This window comes from Bombus fervidus, chromosome 10 (genome assembly GCF_041682495.2).
Source record: "Bombus fervidus isolate BK054 chromosome 10, iyBomFerv1, whole genome shotgun sequence".
Lineage (NCBI taxonomy): Eukaryota > Metazoa > Arthropoda > Insecta > Hymenoptera > Apidae > Bombus > Bombus fervidus.
The window spans coordinates 10,458,201-10,479,278 of NC_091526.1; the positions used below are offsets into that span (position 1 = coordinate 10,458,201).

General features: G+C 40.3%; 2 protein-coding genes across 2 annotated transcripts in view; both read right to left on the reverse strand.

The window, feature by feature from the left end:
- The window catches only part of Atos (atos homolog atossa), a 45,614-nt gene extending 26,528 nt beyond the window's left edge, over positions 1 to 19,086 (reverse strand). The window contains exon 1 of the mRNA XM_072011664.1: positions 18,775 to 19,086. The gene's annotated coding sequence lies outside the window, so the exon portion shown is untranslated. The remainder of the gene's footprint in view (positions 1 to 18,774) is intronic.
- Positions 19,087 to 20,056: 970 nt separating this feature from the next.
- On the reverse strand, positions 20,057 to 21,025 carry LOC139991549 (translation machinery-associated protein 7 homolog). The gene is made up of 2 exons (XM_072011735.1): positions 20,865 to 21,025; positions 20,057 to 20,440 (listed from the first exon to the last, which is right to left on the reverse strand). The coding sequence occupies exon 2, from the start codon at positions 20,437 to 20,439 to the stop codon at positions 20,245 to 20,247; it is 195 nt and encodes a 64-aa protein (XP_071867836.1). The 5' UTR covers position 20,440; positions 20,865 to 21,025; the 3' UTR covers positions 20,057 to 20,244.
- Between the last annotated feature and the right edge of the window lie 53 nt (positions 21,026 to 21,078).

The window sequence follows — 21,078 nt, forward strand, 5'->3', positions numbered from 1 at the left end:
TTGAACCGTCGTATCGAGCTGGTTATTGCGTCGTTAAACAAAATTGATGCGTCAAACGCGAAACTTTAAATATCTTGAAACGAAAAATATATGACTTAGACAGCTTTCATAATCACTGGCGCGCACACGAGGCTTAACGTTAATTTCTTTTAACATACAACTAGGGTCGTAACTCAACGTTCATCGTTTTATTGGCGTAATGTAGGATCAAGCTAAATATGTAATTTATCTTTTAATTAAACAAAATTCCATAATGATCTATCAAGGACGTCGAGCTTCGAATTTTCAAATGAATCTTTTTTAAAAATCTTTTTTAATCGTCGAACACACTATGAATTTCTCAAATAATCCGATACTTTTATCAACCATTTTATGTATATAAATTCGAAGTGAATCGAACTGTTTCACATCCCATCGTCCAAGTCACGAGCACAGAGATCGCGCATTCTATACTCGGAGTTACAGGTCCCGTGCTAACTGGAAGAAGAAACGGCAGCGGTAGGAACTAGGTTCGAGTAAAAAAGGCGAGGTGAAAGAGCGGTCCTCTGGATATCATGTCAAGGCTAATGTTTATCGATCGAATAGTAGATACACGCGTCGACTGCTTATCGAACTCTGCTCAGACACCGCCTGTTCTGTATCCTTTTTCCTTGCCCAAGTTGGGCTGGTCGAGGCCTTTTCTCCTTTACCAGTGTCGACCCAAAGACAAGCATTTCCACTGTCAACCGTGTGGAACGATGTTTTGCAACCGTGTATGCTTTTGTTTCGTCGAAAATCAGCTGCCGCGGTTAACGGTGAAATGCGTGTAATTTATTCGTTCTGAAGCGAGGCCGCACTCGCGGAAAACACTTGCAAAAAGATTGCGTAAACAAATTCGTTCTGTGGTAATCCGCGGTTATTGCATCTTTCTTTCTCTTTCTTGAGAATAAAACACAACGAAACCAGGTGTCTGTACGTTCGTAATAAACGAGCCGGGATCGACACGATTTTACGGATTCGTGATTTATAGCTATCGAATTCCTGTTATACACGTGTGCACGATGATCGCGGTTTGTGGCTGATATTTAAAAGCGAATATCTTTGTGATTTTACGATGTTTTTATCTCCTGACTTCTTTAGTATATGATCTCACGGCGAGAACTAATATAAAGAAGATGGATAACAAAAAGAGGGAAAGTTTTACTTAATAGTAACTTAACAAAGATTTCCGATCAAATCCAGACTTTGATGACAAAAGAAAAAGATGCAAAAATAGATTCAAAGGCAAGAGGGATGTTAATTGATAATAAACTTTAAATCAAATTTGAATTTCATTAAGATAGAAAAGAGGGAATGCAAAGAAGATCGATAGAAGAGAAGATAGGAATTTTTACTTGATAATATTAACATAGTTAAATTTATGTTTCCATTTTTTCCATTTACTTAATGAAAAACGAGAAAAAAGAAAGAATACGAAGCAACAAATGTAATTATAGTCAGAATTCAACTGCAACATCGACATCTAGATAGGTACCATAGAGGTCCCAGCTAGGTACGCTCCTGCCAGTGCTGGGGGCTCGTATCAACGACGAGGTCAGCTGAGCGTAGCGTCGAGCCCTCAGCTGGGAGCAAAAGATGGCGTCGAACAGCTGATCGGCTATCCGTACATGCGCACTAGCGTGCCTGACTAGCAGACGCCGCGCGAGTGCAGGCGAGCGCACGTGTCACATATCGAAAGTCTATTTCCAGGTTAGAACGAAAATGGCTTGCCGTTTCTCGTGCCATATGGCTCGATTTGCGACTGCTTCCCACCAAGGGAACAAAGACTGTCGACTAACCCTTTGACCATGAGACTATTTTCGGAAGAAAGCACAATGCCGAGCAATCTTTCCATTGAACCACTTCATCGCGAATGGAGGGAGCTCTTTGATTAGAGTAGTCTCGTTCGAATAAGAAATTATATCCGCGTAGACTATATGAATGGAAAACTGCAAAAGAACCCTTCGACGAATCTTTTGTCGTCTCGTTTTGGAGCATAAACTACTTAACCGAGTAACGGTGGCCTCATCGAATACAAGTTGAACAAATAGCGGTTCGATCGGTTTCTCTAATTATCCCTGTTATCGATCAAACAGTATGCTCGATATTACCTCGTTCGAGCGAACAATGACTAGATATAGAAAAGACAAGATTCAATGGGGACCCTTGGACAAATTCTCTATCGTCTCGTTTTGGAGCACGAACTACTTAATAAACGGTAATGCTACCGAGCTTATCGAGTAAAAATTAAGAAAATAGCGGATTAATCAGTTTCTACAGTTATTCCTATTATCGATCAGATAGTTTCTCCGATATTACTTCGCGAAGGCCTCGTAACGAAGTTTACGAGGTCACAGAATCGAAGGCAACTTTTATCATATCGATGTCTGACTGCCACCACTATCTCTAGAATAAATACTACTTTCACCAAGCTAATCAACGTAGCCAGGAGCTTAGCTTTTCCTAACGGTAGCTTAAAGTCGATAAAACATAGAGAGAATTGTTCGTCGAACGTTTTGTAGAGCGAAGCCGCCCTTGAATTTGTCGCGCGAGGTTACATCGAACGCGATGCTACCACAGTTGCTAGGAATAGTTACCAAAAGTCGCTTTATAAGCCTGACATTCCAGTTGGTACCGTGCCAACACTAATCGTCGCGATATTGCGGCACGTTCATGACGTTTCTGTTCGTGTCCTTTCACTCTGGCCAGGTGCTCCATCCAGTTATATCGATTCTGCGAGTGCATGAAAATTCAAAAGAAAGTCCAGTTTTATTTTATACCTTCATAAACGTTTGTCAAGCGAGTTTCCACTCCTAAAAGACGATCTATTGGCTCAGCAAATACCGTACTCCATTGAAAACCGGCTTACCTTCGAGGTCTCGGCAGGAACCGAAAGATTTGACAAGATGAAGTTGCAGTTCTGGCAACATCATTTACGAAAGTAAGTATCGAAAATATATCCTCTGTCTTCCTTCAATAAATCGTTTTACCACCTATCGTTTTGAGGGAATTTTTAAGAAACCCGAAACTTTCTGACTCTCTTTTGCCTGTTTTGCTTTATCTTCCTTCGTCTGAAAATATCGTGAAAAGTATTTGAACACTTAGTATGGAAAATTTTTGAAATCTTCGATTCTAGGATTGCACTTAAACGTATAGCATTGTGTAGTAATCCAACAAATAACTAATAACGTTAATTCGGTGACATAATATAAGCTTGCCATAAATATCTTGTAACTTCTATGTACACTTTTAAATTGGTCTTCAGTTTTGTCCATATAATCGTGGTAGCCGAATCTCTGGTTATAGTGTCAATGACATTTCAAAATGTCTTATGAAAAGAAATTTAAATATATATATATGCAAGCTATTGTACCTTGAAAAATGAAAAGAGACTAGATAGGAAATGTTAACCAAGGAAGACGGTATTTAACGTGGACGCAATATGTTGGAAAACCGGTTGAATCAGACGAGTTGGCAAAAGTAACAAGCCAGATACCCTGGTTTTGCGTTGTACTCAACCGAATTACGATAACCGTGGCCTACGATCGTATTAGGCACAGCAGTCCTTTCTCGTCTGTGTCCTTTCACTCGAACCAGCTGCCATGAATTACCTAGACGGTTTAAGCAAGTACTTACGAGCTATTAGCAAGCAAAGACCACTAGTAAAATACACGGCACCTCTCCTTACCGAAACCCCATTTGTATCCGAATAGACGGCAGAGTTTCGGAGCAGTCGAATGGGAACGACTTCGGATTTCGAACGGTACAAGTGGGCCACCTATTTTCGGCGGCTCTCGAATAATTCAATGCAGGCTGAGAAAAATGTTGCGGCTGTAACAGTTGCTAAGGATGCAACGTGACGTCGAGGAGCACCTTAAATTTCACGAGAAACTACCTTGAACTTGCGATCTACTTTACAGAGTCTCTGTCTTCATCGCTTGTGCAATCGATTATTGCGCAGAACGTTGCCCGAGTTAATTACGATTCTCTTTGAGCCGCTCATTAGTAGCTTGTGTCATATAAAGATGCGATTGTAAGATTAGATTAACTCTCCGTCAATGACAGAGCTGCAACGGTGTGAGGCGCACGGTTTGCGTATCTGTGAGCCGCGTGAAACTGCGTAAATTCAAGTGTAACGCGTTCTCTGGTCGATTTGCAAATCGCACAGAAGAATCCTTTCACCCAGTGACAACGGATTGATATAGATCATCCTGTTGGAAACGAGTCAAACTGTTTGGCTTGACGAGCTCGTCTCGGCTCAGGGATTAAGTTAACGAAGAGAACTTTCCACAGAATTTTCGAATGAAATTTACGCGTAAATCGATGGTAAAAATCGAATTGAGAAATTTAAACGACAGTTCGATAAATATACGCTACTGTCCATAGGTATTTCAATATTTACGATTGGTGGAACTTGGTCAAAAGGTTTGTATTTTTGTAAAAGCGAATTAAACTTGGCTTTGTTCATTTTTGGCTATATTTCATCTGGGATCGATGGTTCCTGTATATGAAAGACGAGAATCGTAACATCATAAGACAGTTCGCTAGTTTTCATAGAACAGCATATTGTTATAAAAAAATCATTGTACCCTCCGAAATCATAAGAACGTGATGCTTTTAAGAATCAGAATACACGAGTAAATTCTTAAAAACTTAAACTATGACTGACTTAGGTAAGATCAAAGCGTCAAAGATAAATTGAAAACTTTTATTTGAATCTGCAATAATGGATGTAATCAAATATTTATCAACGGCAGTGTCGTACCTGTTCCACTTACATAAAGAAACAGGCATTATTCCAACAAACAGTATTCCGAGAAAAATACAGAACGGTTCTAAATTATCGAGGAAGAAAATGCAAAGTAATTGAAAACATGCTATATCTTGATCACGTGGACATCGATCTTCATACGCTCCATCGTCTGGGCCAGACACTGGCGAGCTTCGCCGCGACTTCCGTGTGGCGTTCACGCACGGCCATCGACGGAGCTTACGAATTGCGCGTAAAACCAACGCACGCGATTGCATAACGTGCTTGCACGAGTGCAACGGTGCACACGTGTCAGTGCGTGGTACGATACCGTGCGACACCGTGGCACAACCGGCTGTTGCTAACTCGTGAAACCGCACCCTGTCTGTGGTGTCGTTTCACGATTTTAAAACGCTTTCAGAACCATGAGAAACGAGAGTCGAAACGGCTCGCGAATGTAACACTAGATCCATTGATTCACCGGAAGACTCCCAAACTTTTGGCAGAACGATTTGCCAAAAGTGACACTAATATATTCGTAAGTGCACCCCCGTTCGTGAGAATTGGAGCACACACTTGCAGAAAATGAAAGTTATTAAAATTCTTGAGAATTTAATCACTTTTAAGTAACTAGAAATATAATAGCGAATATCTGGATTAAAGCGCCCTTTACAAAATACAAACCAGACAAGTATAATATGTAAACTCCATTCTTTTGAATTATAGTCACAGAATTACGAAAGCGCATAAATACTCGCGTTCTAATTACCACATTCTGCATAAAAGCCGTATATATCCTAACATTTATAAACGAGGCCGCAAGAACGTGCGAATCGTACGTGGACGTTACATAAACAAACAAAGAACGAGGAACTAACAACGTAGTAGTATCCTGTGATAAAATAAATCTCGACAAGACTGACAATGTCATTGATTGGTACGTGTACAGACACCGTTTCGTGATTCGGTCAGCCTATCCCGTTCCTGTTTGCTGACTTCCTGTTTTTCTAACTCGAAAGCAGGGCCAAACCCATCAGGCGAAGCGATCTAGCGAATCCAATGGCAAGCTGGTCGAATTAGATGGTAACGCCGATCGCTAGAAATACATCACGAGTCGCGTACCTTTTGATTCTATCCGTGATCGTGCTGCCAAAAGAACGTTTCCAACACCAGCCAAAAATAAACTCGCGCTTCCGGTAGGCTTGTGCGCTGTTTCGCAGCGTTCACTACGAAAGACCGTGCAGAACGAAGATCGGCGAAAAGGCACGTTCTCGAGCTTCTGCCTCGCACTCCACCCCGTTGTTCTCGTTTCCTCCATTCTGTCTTTCTATCGTACACTTCCGCGAAAATAATAACGTCACTTTTACCGGAACGACAGAGAGAAAAGCAAACAGAGAGAGAGAGAGAGAGAGAGAGAGAAAGAGAGAGAGGAAGAGAAGGTAAGAGACGAGACAAATGAGAATTAAGGAGCACTAGGACGCGACGATCCAACACGCTTCTCAGACGGCGGTTTTTACGAAAATCGAGAGTTCTCTCTCTCTCGTCCTCTCGCGATTGACCTACCGCGTTCCACTTTTGCGGAGTACAGCCACGAAACTGGGTCGACTGGCCGAAGTAACAAGGGGTGCACGGTTTGCGGACGAATCTATCCCGGCTAGCCGTGTTGTGATGAGAAGACATTCTCGAACACCGACGACAGCTTTTAAAATTAACCTACGAACTTTCCAGGCATCTTAATATATACAAGCTCGCGAAGGTATCCCAACACTCGCAACCTAGACCAATTTCTTGTAAATGTATACTGTATATGTTATAGGAAACATTTTGGAATTTCATTAGCACCGCTATGAGACTCGACGATCATGCGAATACAATTATGTTCACATTTTTCTAACACAATATATATCCAGATTACGAGATACTTGGTACAAGTACACATTTCACAGAGATGAGAAACGATATAGAAAATAAATAACGAACTTTTTATAACGACAAATGTAAGACACTGTTTTATCGGAAATAACGATGGATTAATTTACAACAATCTGCCTTGAGATGTAATGCTTCGTAAGATACCCGGCCGAAGACTGTTGGTAACGTTAAGTAAAGTTACCGAAGTGAAGGTTTTATTCCGTTTGTGTAATTTCGTAAGTCTGATTGGCGGGAGAAAGTAGAATCGCGCACCATATAATAGCACGCAGTTTCCATAAAGGAAATTCCAAATAATTCACTGTGCGAACGGATATAGCGAGGTATCCGATTCTTTGTGATACCGCTGATTGCCAGTTGCCTTTCAGAGGCTGGTTTCCAATCGAATTTCACCACGATAATTAACAAGATCAGAATTAGTCGATTATAGGAAACTCCGATCACGTAGAAAATGAGCTGGTTGTACTTTAAGAACAAAAATTAATAAATAGCAGGTCTCGTAAACTCATACAACGATACGATTTTCGCTATACACAGTCGATACCTGTTTCCCCTCACAATGTTCGACTCTCTATTCCCGATGAAACAGGTTCTCCACTGCTGTGCCTCTCGTTTTCGCGTTTCCATCGGTATCCTCGGTTAGAATCGGAGTAGAAAAAACCGGAAGATATTCGCAGCGGCGCGCTTTATCGCGATAACACGGCCACGCGAATGCAGAACAGCTGGATATGGTCTGACTGGGGAAAACAGCGTTCACCGTTTCTATCGAATCGCGTGCAAACCGAAAACAGGCATCGGCGATCTTCGCTACGCTTCGAGATCTCTACGGAAGGACAGAAAGAGGTTCGTACCTGTTTCGTACATCTAATACACACAGAGACCGCGACTATCCAGTTTCACGATGATAATCAACGCTGTAAGTGTAGAATACAATATCGAAATCCGAGACGGCCCCGAACGAGATACAGTGGTGTCGTTTTGGATTCTTTTCGCTACATCCGCTCTGTTTTTGGCACGGCCGTACGCGCGGCCATCCTCCTGCACTTATCACTCGAGTATCGCCAGTCAGAGCGAATTTAAATGGCCTGACGGCTACATAAATCGATTCACAAAGTGACAACAACCGGTGACGCTACGCTAAACATCATGCGTCACTTGTTCGTCGAGCAAGAGTTCATTCGGTTTGTCTTCTCTTAAAAATAATGATACATTTACTCGACGAACTCTTATCTTTTTATATATTGTGCTCAGCGTTGTTAAAAATAAATTATATCGCGTCTACGTTTGCAAGAACAAAATTGTAATATCAGAGTAACGATATTAAAATGATGTAAACTCTTTGCTCGAATTCCATTTCTTTAATTACGTTGGAAAAACCATCAATTTGCATAAAAATCTACAGTCTACTAATGAAAGATATACTCGAAAAAAGTCGATCGTTAATGGACACTGTTCAAGTTTCTCTTTCATCCGAGATAATCTTTCAAGTACGATAGTCGATTTTTCTCGGTCGTCACTGCACTTTGATATCTTCTCAACGGATCACACAAACGATATCGCAATTCGTAAGGTAAATTCGCGAAACGGGTTGAAAGTAACGAAACACGAACAACAGCAAGTTTCTCGTTATCATAGGAAAGTGCCATGGAGCTTGGCAGCGACTAGACCGACGAATAGCCGCGTTGTTTCGAGCCAGCTTACGCGGCGAATAAACGACAGACCTGCTGTGTTTTGCACGACATGTCGTGCCGCAACGTGTCACACGGTGCGCCGCCTTCTACATTGATGAATGTCTCGACGAGGGAAGGGCATGACGTCAATTCGCTGGAGGGTGGAAAAGGGCTCGACGAGGATTTTTTTATAGCGTACGACCACTTCACCTGCTTCTCGCGTTCGAATTACGCGAGTACGTACTAAATGCTGCACCCTATACGAGCGTGCACTCGACGTGCTCGTTTCCTCCTAGCAAGAAATCACACCCTATAAAGTAGACTGCAGAGGGAAACAAACTCTGATAATTAAAAAGTCATCGTTTCTCGACGATCCAATTAATCGAACGATGGTCGATTGGTTGAGGGGTCGACGTTAACCAAACGAACTCGAACAAACGACGATAACTATGATTTGGCTAGCAGCGCAATTACGTAAAAATGCATCCGTGTCCGGTGAACCTTTGGGGACTGAGATGCCTCAAAAAAACGGTACAAAGAGCGTCTTGTCGCGAGACAAAGGTTTACTAGAGTGGCTGGGGGACAAGCGAAGAGAAGAGAGAATCTCAAAGGGGTAATGAGGCCGGTGGGTGGAAAGTAGTGGGTGCAGATCTAGGTTACCTGCATATTATGCAACCAACACCACTGCAATTCCGCGGTTGCACGTGCAATCGTAGGCACATGCACGGAGATCATTAACGACTCCGTGTTTCGACCGCTCCGTTCAATTTCTAATTAGCGTATCAACTTTATGTTATATGTACGACGTATCGACGTTCCACGTACGGACTCCATAAATCTCCAGAATTACGGAATAGTCGTTCGCGAGAATTTATAGAATACATAATCGCGCGCAAGCATCCAGACACATGGTTATTTTTGACAAGACGGATTATTATCCAATTATCGGATTGTTCGAAAAGCTGGCAGTAAAGCGTGCAAAAGTTTAAAGGTGACGGCTTTTAGTAGGATCATAGATTTATTGCGTAATGTGTATCTGTATCGTATTTTTTACCACGACATCTTCATTGAATGGTAAATAAGTTTCGACGAAATCCGAATGAAAGTTTGAAATGGAAGAAATATAAAAAAAATTTAATAGTACGTTCGAGTAACAATTTAAATCAATAATAAACATTGTTCGAGTTCCTTATAATTTTCTGATCATTTCTGAGATTTACCTTGCTCTATGTAAATGGCCAATGTTTACGAACGACGGTGTATGTTTAGATCCAAGGTACGAGTGGAACCAGCTCATGAAAACCGGAGAACAACAAGGATGGAAAATCCAAGATCTAATCCCGAAATAAGACTAAGAAGAAGCGAATATTTTTGGCGCAACGACGTATCCTCGCGGTCCTTAAACGAGCTCATATCTTTGTCTCGTACTTTTGGCACGTACGTCGCTTCTTCGAACGTTAACGATTCCTAGCAATTTCTTCTCTTTTTCTCTTTCACGCCAATGACCCAATAATACAGGCACGCGAGTGTCCCTCGTGCCTCGACAAAGAAACACGTGCGACTTTCAGCGGCTTCGAATAACGATCCGAGGTCGGTCTTTGTTGCCACGATCATTTATGGGACGACAAAACACGTGGCGGGCGAATTATGTCAAAACAACGCGGGGGCGTTGAATCCTAAACGGAGGACGATGAACCGCGCTGTTTTGGACGGGCGTGCAAGAAAATTCAAGGTGACGACCCAGGGTTCTTGTACGATCCTCGACAAAACGTTCTCTCGTTTCTCGAAATAAATTTATCGTGAATCTCTCTCTCTCTCTCTCTCTCTCTCTCTCTCTCTCTCTCTCTCTCTCTCTCTCTCTCTCTCTCTCTCTCTCTCTCTCTCTCTCTCTCTCTTCGGTTCGAAGCGCATCTGCCCGCGCTTGTTTCTCAAATAGTCGCGCTCGTACGAAGAACAGTTCGAGGGAATTTCGAAAGATCAAATCGAATCGACTACTCGTCTATACCGACTTGCAATTACGACAAACAATTTATCACGACTTTCACGAATCTGCGATTTAACGATAATTATCGCAACAGCAGGTCGAATAGAATCGCGGTGAAAGCAAGCGAAACCGATGGTTATCGAAACGGTGGTTGGTGTGGCGAAGGATAACCGTAATATCTGTGATTCATGCAACGCTCATTTACTTCCTATTTCCTATAAGAAAAATTTCTAAAGATTCTTTAATTCATTAGAGGCCGATCATTTGATCGGCAATTTATTTTCAGTAAATTTACGGTATCGAATCCTGTTTTTCCAACGTCGTGGCTAAGAAAGGCAGTTGCACGAGTATCAACTCTGCCTCTCTTCTCGCTTCGATATCGCGATTTTCCAGCAATCGAAATTTCCACGAACTTGCGCAAATTTTCTTCTCTCTCAACCATCCATTATAAATAAACGTGGAATGGATGCGACGCAAATACATTCTTTCGGTTTAAATTTAGTAGACCGGTTTAGTAGTTGATGATAGTCGTAGACATACGGTCTCTTTTCTTACGATTTCCAACATACAACGTGCAAATCTTTCGCGATCGAATCGAGCCAGATGTTCAAATACTTACAAACGGTAGCGTATTATCTTTCAACAATGTCGCCTTTGCCACAACTTATAAATATTATTCCACTGCTTGGTCCTTCGCGTATATATCTCACTGGTTAAATTAATTCGTGAAACGAAATAATAGAAATTCATTCGATCGATAACATCGATTCCATCCGTTATTTCAAGCGCTATCAGCGTACCGAAACGGTGAAAAACAGGCGTAAAGATTGACGAAACAGTTACAAGGTAGAACCGGTCCGTTTCACAACCGAATCCTGCAGCAGCTAGCCAAGCCACGTTTTCCTCGAAATTGCAGATTTCCGTCCAACTAGATGGACATTTCGTATCAACCTTGACTAGCAGAACTCGTACGCGATATCGCGACGTGGCCAAGGTGCAATGCAATTGCACAGACTGCATCGTCCCCGAACAAGGCTGCGGTAAACGGTCTCGTCTCTCAGATAACACGTGCACCGCTATCTTCTATCTCGCATGTATCGAGCTTACATAAGGCACCACGGTATTATGTCTTGTCAACGACAACGGTGCAGCGCGAAGCGATTAGTTACGAAACTGCCTGCGGATATAGAGACGAGTAAACGAAATACGAGTACATTCGATGTGTGTAGTTTCGCCGATCTTCTAGGCTCGATACAAGACGAGCGATATTTCTTTTTGCAAGCTATCGTTTACGAGAAAAGGGTAACGCACGCGTCGCGGTAAAATAAAACGCGTGAAATATGTGGCAGAGTTGAAGAAATGGAAGAATTGACGCGATGTGTCGACGCTAATGTTAACAAAAATTGAGAATTTGATTAATCGGATGAGAATCTGCGTAAAGTTAGCTGAACAAAAGAATGTAGAATTTTAAATGAAATTTTGAAACCATTCGACCGGACCTGATAAGTGTTAACACAAAATTAATCGAATGCTTCATGGCGGATAAAATAGACAACGATCCGGATTGCAGAATTTCATAAACTTCGATATAAAGACAAATATTACAAAGTATACTATTCTGAAGTAGTGTATTTATAAGCTGTGCTAAATTTAAATAACACTAGCGTCGTGAAACGTTATCGTTACTTTCATGCCACTCGATGATTGTTCGAATAAGAGCTCGGGTAACCAGAAACTAAGACTAAGTCAAATTTTATTGATATAAATAACGAAGCGTGTCGCGTGCGCTCCCATATAGTCGTATTTCTCCATACGATATAATAAACCGCTGAAACGCCTAACTTCTTACAGAATTCTGCATCGAACGTTACTTCGATCTTCTATACATTTTACTAATTTATTTTGTAGAGAAGAAATTGATCGTAGTCACTTTGTGGCTGAGTAAGTAACGCGCTAGTTTGCAAACGCCAGGGTTCCGTGTTCGAATCCCGACATCTTGACAATTGTTTCCAATTGGTTTTTATCGTGGATAAACGTGTAGAAACGTTTAGTACTCGATTTAACCTGGTCTTTGTTTGAGAAGATGCAGTTTTTCTATGCATCATCTTGGAAGAACAGGAAAATTAAAATACGAAGGGGTTTCCCGTACCAATGGCATGTTGCACAATGCATGTTGGTCATATACACGCCCACCTTCGACATTCCTTTTTTTTTTTTGCAAACGCCCTTACCTCATTGAGAGCACTCGCTCTCGACCAGAAATAAAATCTCAAAAATTGTAAAAAGAAAAAAAAAACTCCGATACACAACACAGCATGGCTACGTCGTACCGTCGCGTATCGGTACTTTTGCCTAACACATATTATTAAAATTCATAGTTTATTGTGAATTATTCAAATGTATTAAAGAAAAATCTTGGTATAATAAACGTTATTTAAAAAAAAAAAAAAAGAGCACTCGTTCTCGTCCGATCACGAAAGTTAAGCAACGCTGGGCACGGATAGCACTTAGATGGGTGACCGCCGATCCGGTGTGGAGAGCTTCGGAGAAGTTGGTGGGCCCATACCCGCCAAGATCACTCACCTCACCCTCCCGTGGGGACTCCACGTCACCCTGCACCGGCCTCGACCGGGACAGGGTGCGAAAGAGTGAGTGGCACCAGGATGGATGGAAACTTCTGTTGACGACTTGGCCCGCCCCCCCTAGCGGCCCAACATAAACAAGGATGCCTCCCTCAATAAGAGAGAACACGATGAGGGGTGCCCCCTGATAGTAATCCGCAAGAGGGCCCAGGGCACCTCCACTAAAAACACGTGAGGACACCACCGTGGAGTTTTAGTCGGTAAGAATCCGACACTACTCGGCTGCTGCGAAAGCAACATTTCTCCACGTATAAAAAAAAAAAAAAAAAAAAGATGGGAAATTGATCATCGAGAGACGAGAGTACGCTGAGGTAATGGTAGGCGCAATGGTAAAGAGCGCAAAGATACACGATAGAGTAAGGATGTGCTACTTGGACGCGTGAAAGTGGAGCCACGCGAGGAAACTTCACGACTTTGCTGCGATTAGTCCGATGAGTCACCATCGTGCTAGTTGTAGAATCGCAAAAATATGATAGGCACTGCGATACTGTAATTATTTCATTAGATACGAAGAAACCTGCACGTAGGATAGTCCTTGACGTGTTCGCTCCAATCGCAACATCGACACACGCTAGTCTTCGGGAAACAAGTTTTTACGAATTCGGTACACGTGAAGAGATAAAAACTGAAAAATACAAGTCACTACTTGCATAACGAAACTTTCGGTTGTAGTCGAAATTTTCATTGCCACCGATGATCGATGGGATAATTATCGATAAAGACAAACGCAAATTGTCCAACTTAAAAGAAGAATTATTTTCTATTTACGTCGTAACATTGTTGTTCTATTTAATTTTCCTATTTAATTTTTGACATAATAATTGCGAATTACCAGCACCGTATGTTTACCTCGGCGCGTTCTTCGAATCGTTGTAAATCCGATCGCGTCTTCTTATTCCCAGCTCTTACGGGCTATAAATGGTAAAAAAGTCTGTTTACTTGTCAGAAAGAAACAGAAGCGAGGTCGAGACGTAGATATTCGTGGAGGGCTAAATCCTGAAAACTTATCGACCAGTAAATCACGGTACGTGTTCGACAATAGACAAAACGGAAAGGGCCAGCGATGACTTTCTCGATTGATGCATTCTGTCGTCAGAGAACGCACGAGTGTTCCGGTGCATACGAACGCTCACTGAACACGTACACATCCTGCTCGTACGAACGGTTCTTCGATAATGTGGGTCAGCTCGTTTACGCTGCCGGCTCTCGGCTTATCTAGCTGTTAGAGCTGCATATACATTTCAACGACTTATTCGTATCTGCAAGCTACTTGCAAAAATATCCCGAATAAAAGAGAAGAAAAGAACAGAATAAAGAGAGAGAGAGAGAGAGAGAGAGAGAGAGAGACAAAGGCAGAGACAGAGAGACAGAGAGGAAGAATTTTCAATTCACCAAGCTAATGCGAATCTCATTGCTGGCGTGAACGTGCACGTTTGATAAGAGGGCGAGAAAGAAGGAGGTCGAGATCGTATAATTTCATCGGTCGTAGCCCGGCGATTTATCGCCGGATTGAATAGAGGATGCGTTAGGATCGGTACTTATATCGACACCACGAATTACGACGCAGTGAGAATATTGGCACGTTTATCGTTAACCCTTTTAACCGAGGCGATTCTAGTGAACGCCCGAATTAGCACTGGCTAAGTGGTCGGGTCGTTCTCTAAACTAAGATTTAAAAGGTGTGAGCAAGGGATTTCCGGGTTTTCACTGTTACCGCATTGCGTACAGACTGGCAAACGACGACGTCGGCTAGTTAGTTGCACTTGCGAACGCGATGGATTTAAACGAGATTGAAAGAGATGACTGATAATTTCGACCGAGCCTCTGGCCACAGTCACGCGGTGTAGTCTTTACGTAATACCTTTAAATACACGTCGAAGCAATTTATTAATTCTATCGAACAATATTACAAGTGCTTGTTAGATGGAAAAAAGGTTTGTTGCTACGTGATCGATGGAACACAACGTGCAAGGGAAGAGAATAGCGTCGAGATTTTGTAGAAACTCGCAAGAGTATTCGAACGCTTGTAGACACGTTCGACGAAGATGAGGTTGATGATTAGGTGCGTCGGATGAAACGTTTGGAAATTCGATCAACATCGGCTACTATCATTTTCTTGATAATGTTCGAAACATAAAACCTATGTTAGATATTTAATGCAAGTATTTAGTAAAGGTATTTAAATTTTTATACGTGTCTCGTTTTTTATATATGTCTCGTTTTAATGTTAACGAAAGTTCCAAATGTTTTATATTAATACATATCATATATGAATACAAGTTTTTTTATGCAAGCGTTTAATTACCTTCGTAAACTTCGCGTATGTTGGTGCTAAGTTTCACAGAATTTAAATTAATCCGGAGCGAAACTCACCGTGCTATACGTGACTTCCGATTCATTCTGATTTCTGTTCATAATTAACCACCGAAACTTATAAGAGTTCCCGTGTATATAAACCGTGCTCGACTATGAACGTGTAACAAAGCTTCGACCTTCGTTTGATATCAATTTTGATACCGTATTATGTGCATGGAAATGATTCGTGTTACAAATTATTGTTGTCAACGAACGATCGTAAACTCGAATATTTGTAGATTGTCGGATTGGTTCGGAGCTTGTGAAACGTGATTACGAAATACTTGACGCGAACTCGTACGTTTGGATAATGGAACGAAAAACTGGAAATTATGGTTATTAAGTGAAAGAAAATGGTGATTATTAAGTAAAAGAAACTGATCGTTAACAGACTTTTTATAATTCGACGACCGTTAAACTGTTTACGATGCAACTTTTTCTGGAGTAAATCAAATCAATAATGACTGACGTAAGTGATGCCTACGTGCAATCTTTAAAATAATGCGACTGATTGGCGTCAATTGACGCGGAAGCTCGTTGAATCCATTCAACGACACAAAAAAAAAATCCCATTCTTTGGTTATATTCCGATGGCAAAAAGCTCTGCACAGCTCTTACGACTTAGTCGTTCGCGTAGGTGCGGAATCGTTAAAGAGTTGCACAAGGTTACTTGTAGCGAGTACGCGAACGTGATGACGAGGCCAAAACTAGCAACGAGAAACTGATGCACCTGGAACGCAGGCAACCGAGACGAAACACACGTACCGTACACGAAAAAACGCGTGCGTTACATCATTTCCTTATCGAACGTAACTACGCTTCCTTTTAAACCGCTATATCAGAAGCAAAAGCTGCGGCTTATCAGCACGCTGAGAACGATTAAACAGCATACCATCGCAATCTTAATTGTCTCTTCCGAAATCGAGTGACTTTAATCCTGTAAACATAAATACATGTTTTCGAATTGTTGAATATTTACGTTGTCCAGCGATCGATTCTCGAAATCTCTAATGACCGAATTTTCGATATTCCTTAGCGTAGAAATATCCAAATTTCAAATTCTTGAATATTCGCATCTACAAATCCTTTATGGTGCGAATGTCTAAACCCTCGACGTGAATATTCAAATTTTCTAATTATGCAATATTTACATTTTCAATTGTTTAAACATTTCAAACTCCTCGACTCGTCGAACTAACAAATTTCCAGCGACAAATTTTTCTCTTCTCTCGATGTTACAACACTTCCAAATTTCCAAATTCTCCTGTTATGTACACGTTCCAACTTTTTAATATCTGCATTCTCAAATTGTCAACATTGAAACTTTCGAGCCGTGTAATTATCAAGACTGGATTATTTCAAATCACACTGTAATAAATATCGGTACGTAGGTATATTTTCTTTCGTAATTGTCTTACTACACACACCGGACTAGACCCACACATGTTTATTACCATATTAAAAATCTGACGCAATGAATCACCGTGACGCGTAGTACAGCCAATACAAATTACGAAAACTAAAATAAAAATCAACGTGAGATTAAGAAAAAGTTCGTACTAAGCATCTTACGTATGGAAGACTCGTGTTGGATCTATTAAATGGCCAGTATTCACGTGCGTTTCGATGCAACGAGAGATTGACGCAACCCGTAATGGAAATTAATAAAGAAAACGGAAGATTTGAGGCACTGATCTCCCTGCGATCGAAAAGGAACAGAAGGTCAAAGTTAATCTCGTCCACGTTCATGATTTATATCGGGTTATATTAAGGTAGAGGCACGCCGCTCACCCTCTAGTTTTCCACATGTGCATCCGAATGCGTCACAAGCTTGTCGCAGCGATTATTTCGCAACGTGTCACGAATCGATCGAACAATGTTTTCCACTTCTCGATCGAAGAATTTAAAGGATGGTTTTTCGTAACGAGCGTTGTGTAATTTACAAGTGTTAAGTGTGAACACTCGAACGAGTATTCATTATATTCGAATGATTTCAACATTTAAAATAATTCAGTCGTACGAAAACTACGTTGATCCATACGATAATGCCATAACTTGAAAGGTATAGAAAATCGATGATGTTACAGATATTGTTTTTTTTTTTTTTTTTATCCTGAAGCTTAAAATTAATGTATATCTATTTCACGGTTATTTATAATTTACGACAGTCCTTTTAGAAGACTTGATTCTCGTTCATTTGGAGTAATTCGATAGAAAAAGCTAAACACTCGTACATTGATATCTATCGTTCGCAAGATGATTAAACCATTGTGACGGATAAATAAGATTCTCATTTCTAAACAGTGATGAAAAGCGTGACGTTAGAATGAAAAAAAGATTCAAGGTAACGATGACACCACGACTCTCTGACTTTACATCAGCCTATTTTAATAGTTTCTCAAAGTTCCTAAATTTCTAAATGGAAAATTACCGTGTAGTATCTTCCAATCATTTGCGTAAATTTCCTAACGTATCCCTGCGTATAATATTTATCTAACTTATCAGTCAAAGTGAATTACGTATACTAACGATGCTCAATCAGAAAGAAAACTCGTAATCTTGTAACGCGAAAAATCCCAATGGTCAAAGTATACGTGTCTAACATTTACCTAACTTATCAGTAGATCGTGGACTTTTATACGTCTATAGGAAATTTAAATGTGCAAATGTATGTAGAATACGCGTAGCGTACAAAACTACATGAAATATTCAAAATAGGATACTTGTTATATTTAATAAATGACACGAATCGTTCTTTAGATTCTGTCGTATCACTTATATTCACGAAAGTATGATATTACATAAGAAACTGTAGTCTACTTATGAGTGAATATAAATTAAGTATCTTAACGATGTTTAGTCAGAAAGAAAACTAGTAATCTTGTAACAAAAGTATACGCGTCTAGCTTATCAGTCAAAGTAAATGAAATATCTTAACGACGTTCGATCGGAAAGAAAGCTCGTAATCTTTCAACGCGAGAAAGTCCAATGGACAATGTATATACGCGTGGCGAAGACTAGATATACGCATTAACCGTGCTCTCTCTTCCTCTTAATACGCGATACAATACACCTACAATGGGCCGTTTATGCGAGCACCGCGTTACTCACACATGTCAGGCCAGGAAATCACGCTCGATCATCTCGCTAGTAGTTACAACGCAACCCTTTGGGGGTGGAGGAGGTAGAGAAAAAGTACAAGGTTCGCAATATGGTACGTGATGCAGGTGAAACATGGTGTCCCTTTGTAGTGATACGCAAACACATGCATTATACCGTCCATGACAGAGAGCGTTTACGTGACTCACATAGTAGAACGAGAAGAAGAAAACACACGTTTCCTATCTCTGTCTATTGGAACGTCAGAAACGAACTGTCACTCTAGAGAAAGAGAAAGAGAGCCATAGATTGGTCGTATGTACTCACCGATTTGTAATATCACGCGAGGTAGCACGATCCACCGAGCCTGGAGTCGTTCCCGTGGGTCAAATGATCCTGACGAGCTCCATGGTTTTCCTGAACTACCGACGCACTCGAGAATTCGTCCCTCGCTGCTCTGGCTCCTCTGTCACGGTACACGCGAGAACCCTTTCGATCGTTCTTTGCGTGCAGACTCGACGAAAGAGGTTTGACGGATGCGAGACTCCACCAACGCAAGCACTTACGACCACCTCGAAGGTCTGTTGCCAACTGACCCAGCCAGTGACAGCTCTTCGCCATCCACCATGTTTACCACCGTATCTCCAATAAAGTAACTATCGCGAGCTCTTGGGATGCCACTCCGATACCGACCTGAAACCCCGTAAATCTTTTCATGTCCAAATTCTTCTATATACCACGCGATTTTCCTGATAAACCCGTATTATTAAATGCTACAGGACCTTATGGAACCTTATTCGTACTATAGAATTTGTTTTAAGCTTTGTTAAGATACGACAATTGGGTTTTATGATATACCAATAAAGAATTGGGAGGCAGGACATTGACATATGTATTTTAGACTTTCTCAGCTTGTTTGAAGGTTTAGTCACGTATTTAAGTACAAGGGATTCTTCCTAATTAAATGAAGTATCAAAAATGGAGTTGTTAGATCTATTTCAAATGATTATTCTGATCGAAAGCTGATAGTATGAGGAAGGAAGAAGGTAGAGGAAATATGATCGAAAAATTTTTTTCGCGAAAGTTGTCGACACTGTCGATCATATGGCAATCAGCTGTAATTCACGTTTCTTCAATGGACATATGTTTGTATCTCATTTACGAAATAAGTGGCCAAAAAGATAACTAGCATGTATTGTTTGTAACAGATTAATGGTGCCTTCTGTAACACCGTATTTTATTGTTATTGCATGATAATATCAATTTAATACATATGACTGCATTATTTATGCGAATTTGAAATCTCTGAAGGGAGCATTTTAACTCAAGGTTAATTGATTTAACGGTTTATTATTTGACACTTGAATTAGATTAAGCAATTAAAATGTACGAAATCTGACCGACGACAATAAATTAACGATCGCGGAATAGTAACTATCTTTCTCCTTTAGAGAAAGATATTTAAAAAGAGGATTATTTAAAAAGAATTTTTATTATTTCACAACTATCAGTACTTAACGCTTATGTAGATCTGTTACAAACTTAGAAGTATATGAAATCGTTTTAACTGTGTTTCAATGTGATATCAAAAACATAGTAAAAATGCAAATACCTATGAAATGTGTATATTGCTATGATTTAATCCATAAATGTTTTATTTACAAATATTTAACCATTTTTCAGAATTGGAAATCTGAAACATGTTCCAGATGGTATACTAGTTGATAATATCAAAATCATGTCTTGATAAGAACATAGTGTGTAAGATAATTGTATTTATTCTCAGTCTTAACTGTATCACTTTTTGCCAGATTTCTTTATACCACCAGTGACAAGAGGACCCCTTTGACTTGCTTTCTTTGCAGCTTCAGCAAGCGCTTTCTGCTGTTCCTTTTGTTTTTGCTTGAATGCTACATCTTCTTCATCCAATACTTTTGATTCCTTCTTCGGTGCCTTCAGGGGCTTTTTCTTACCACCTTCGCGGCCAGACATTCTAAAAGTGAATTCCCAATTAGATATAATATTCTTAAAATAAACAATGAAATTGCAATTTACTTATCTTAACGTGATAATATAAATCAAGATATAAAAGAGGAAAAACATTGGTTTAAAATGAGATAATGAGTTTCGAGCATCATCAAATTACAAAAAAAAAAAAAAAACGTTCTTGCAAAACATAACCTACGAAGTTTCTCTCATGTCAGAATCGATAATGTTACTAAGCTTATCAAAAATATTACATGGATTAAGCACGCAATTTAATATGACCAAAATGTATGATGCAACAAGAGATGTATTACGCACAAAACTTAAGACTATACCGAAACTAATATGATCAATGTGTGAAATAATCAAATGCATAAATTAGAACAATAACCTAATTTAAGTAAAAGTACACAATGGTAATAATCTTTTACCTTATAATACTGTAAAATTTGACAAATAATCCGATTAGTATTAAAAATTTAACGTATCAGAACTGAATACTCTTATTCAGGAGCAAAGTTTGGTTATCACGTCTCAAGCTGAAATGTCGCATGCATGCCATTCAATGCTTAAGATAGACTACGCTGCCATCTATCAAAAAAGAGGTGACGAACTAGTAACTTTTAATACTTGGATTGCTATCTA

Bases quoted from the DNA above. Each gene is read 5' to 3' on its own strand.
- LOC139991549 (XM_072011735.1), bottom strand. From the start codon at position 20,439: ATGTCTGGCCGCGAAGGTGGTAAGAAAAAGCCCCTGAAGGCACCGAAG.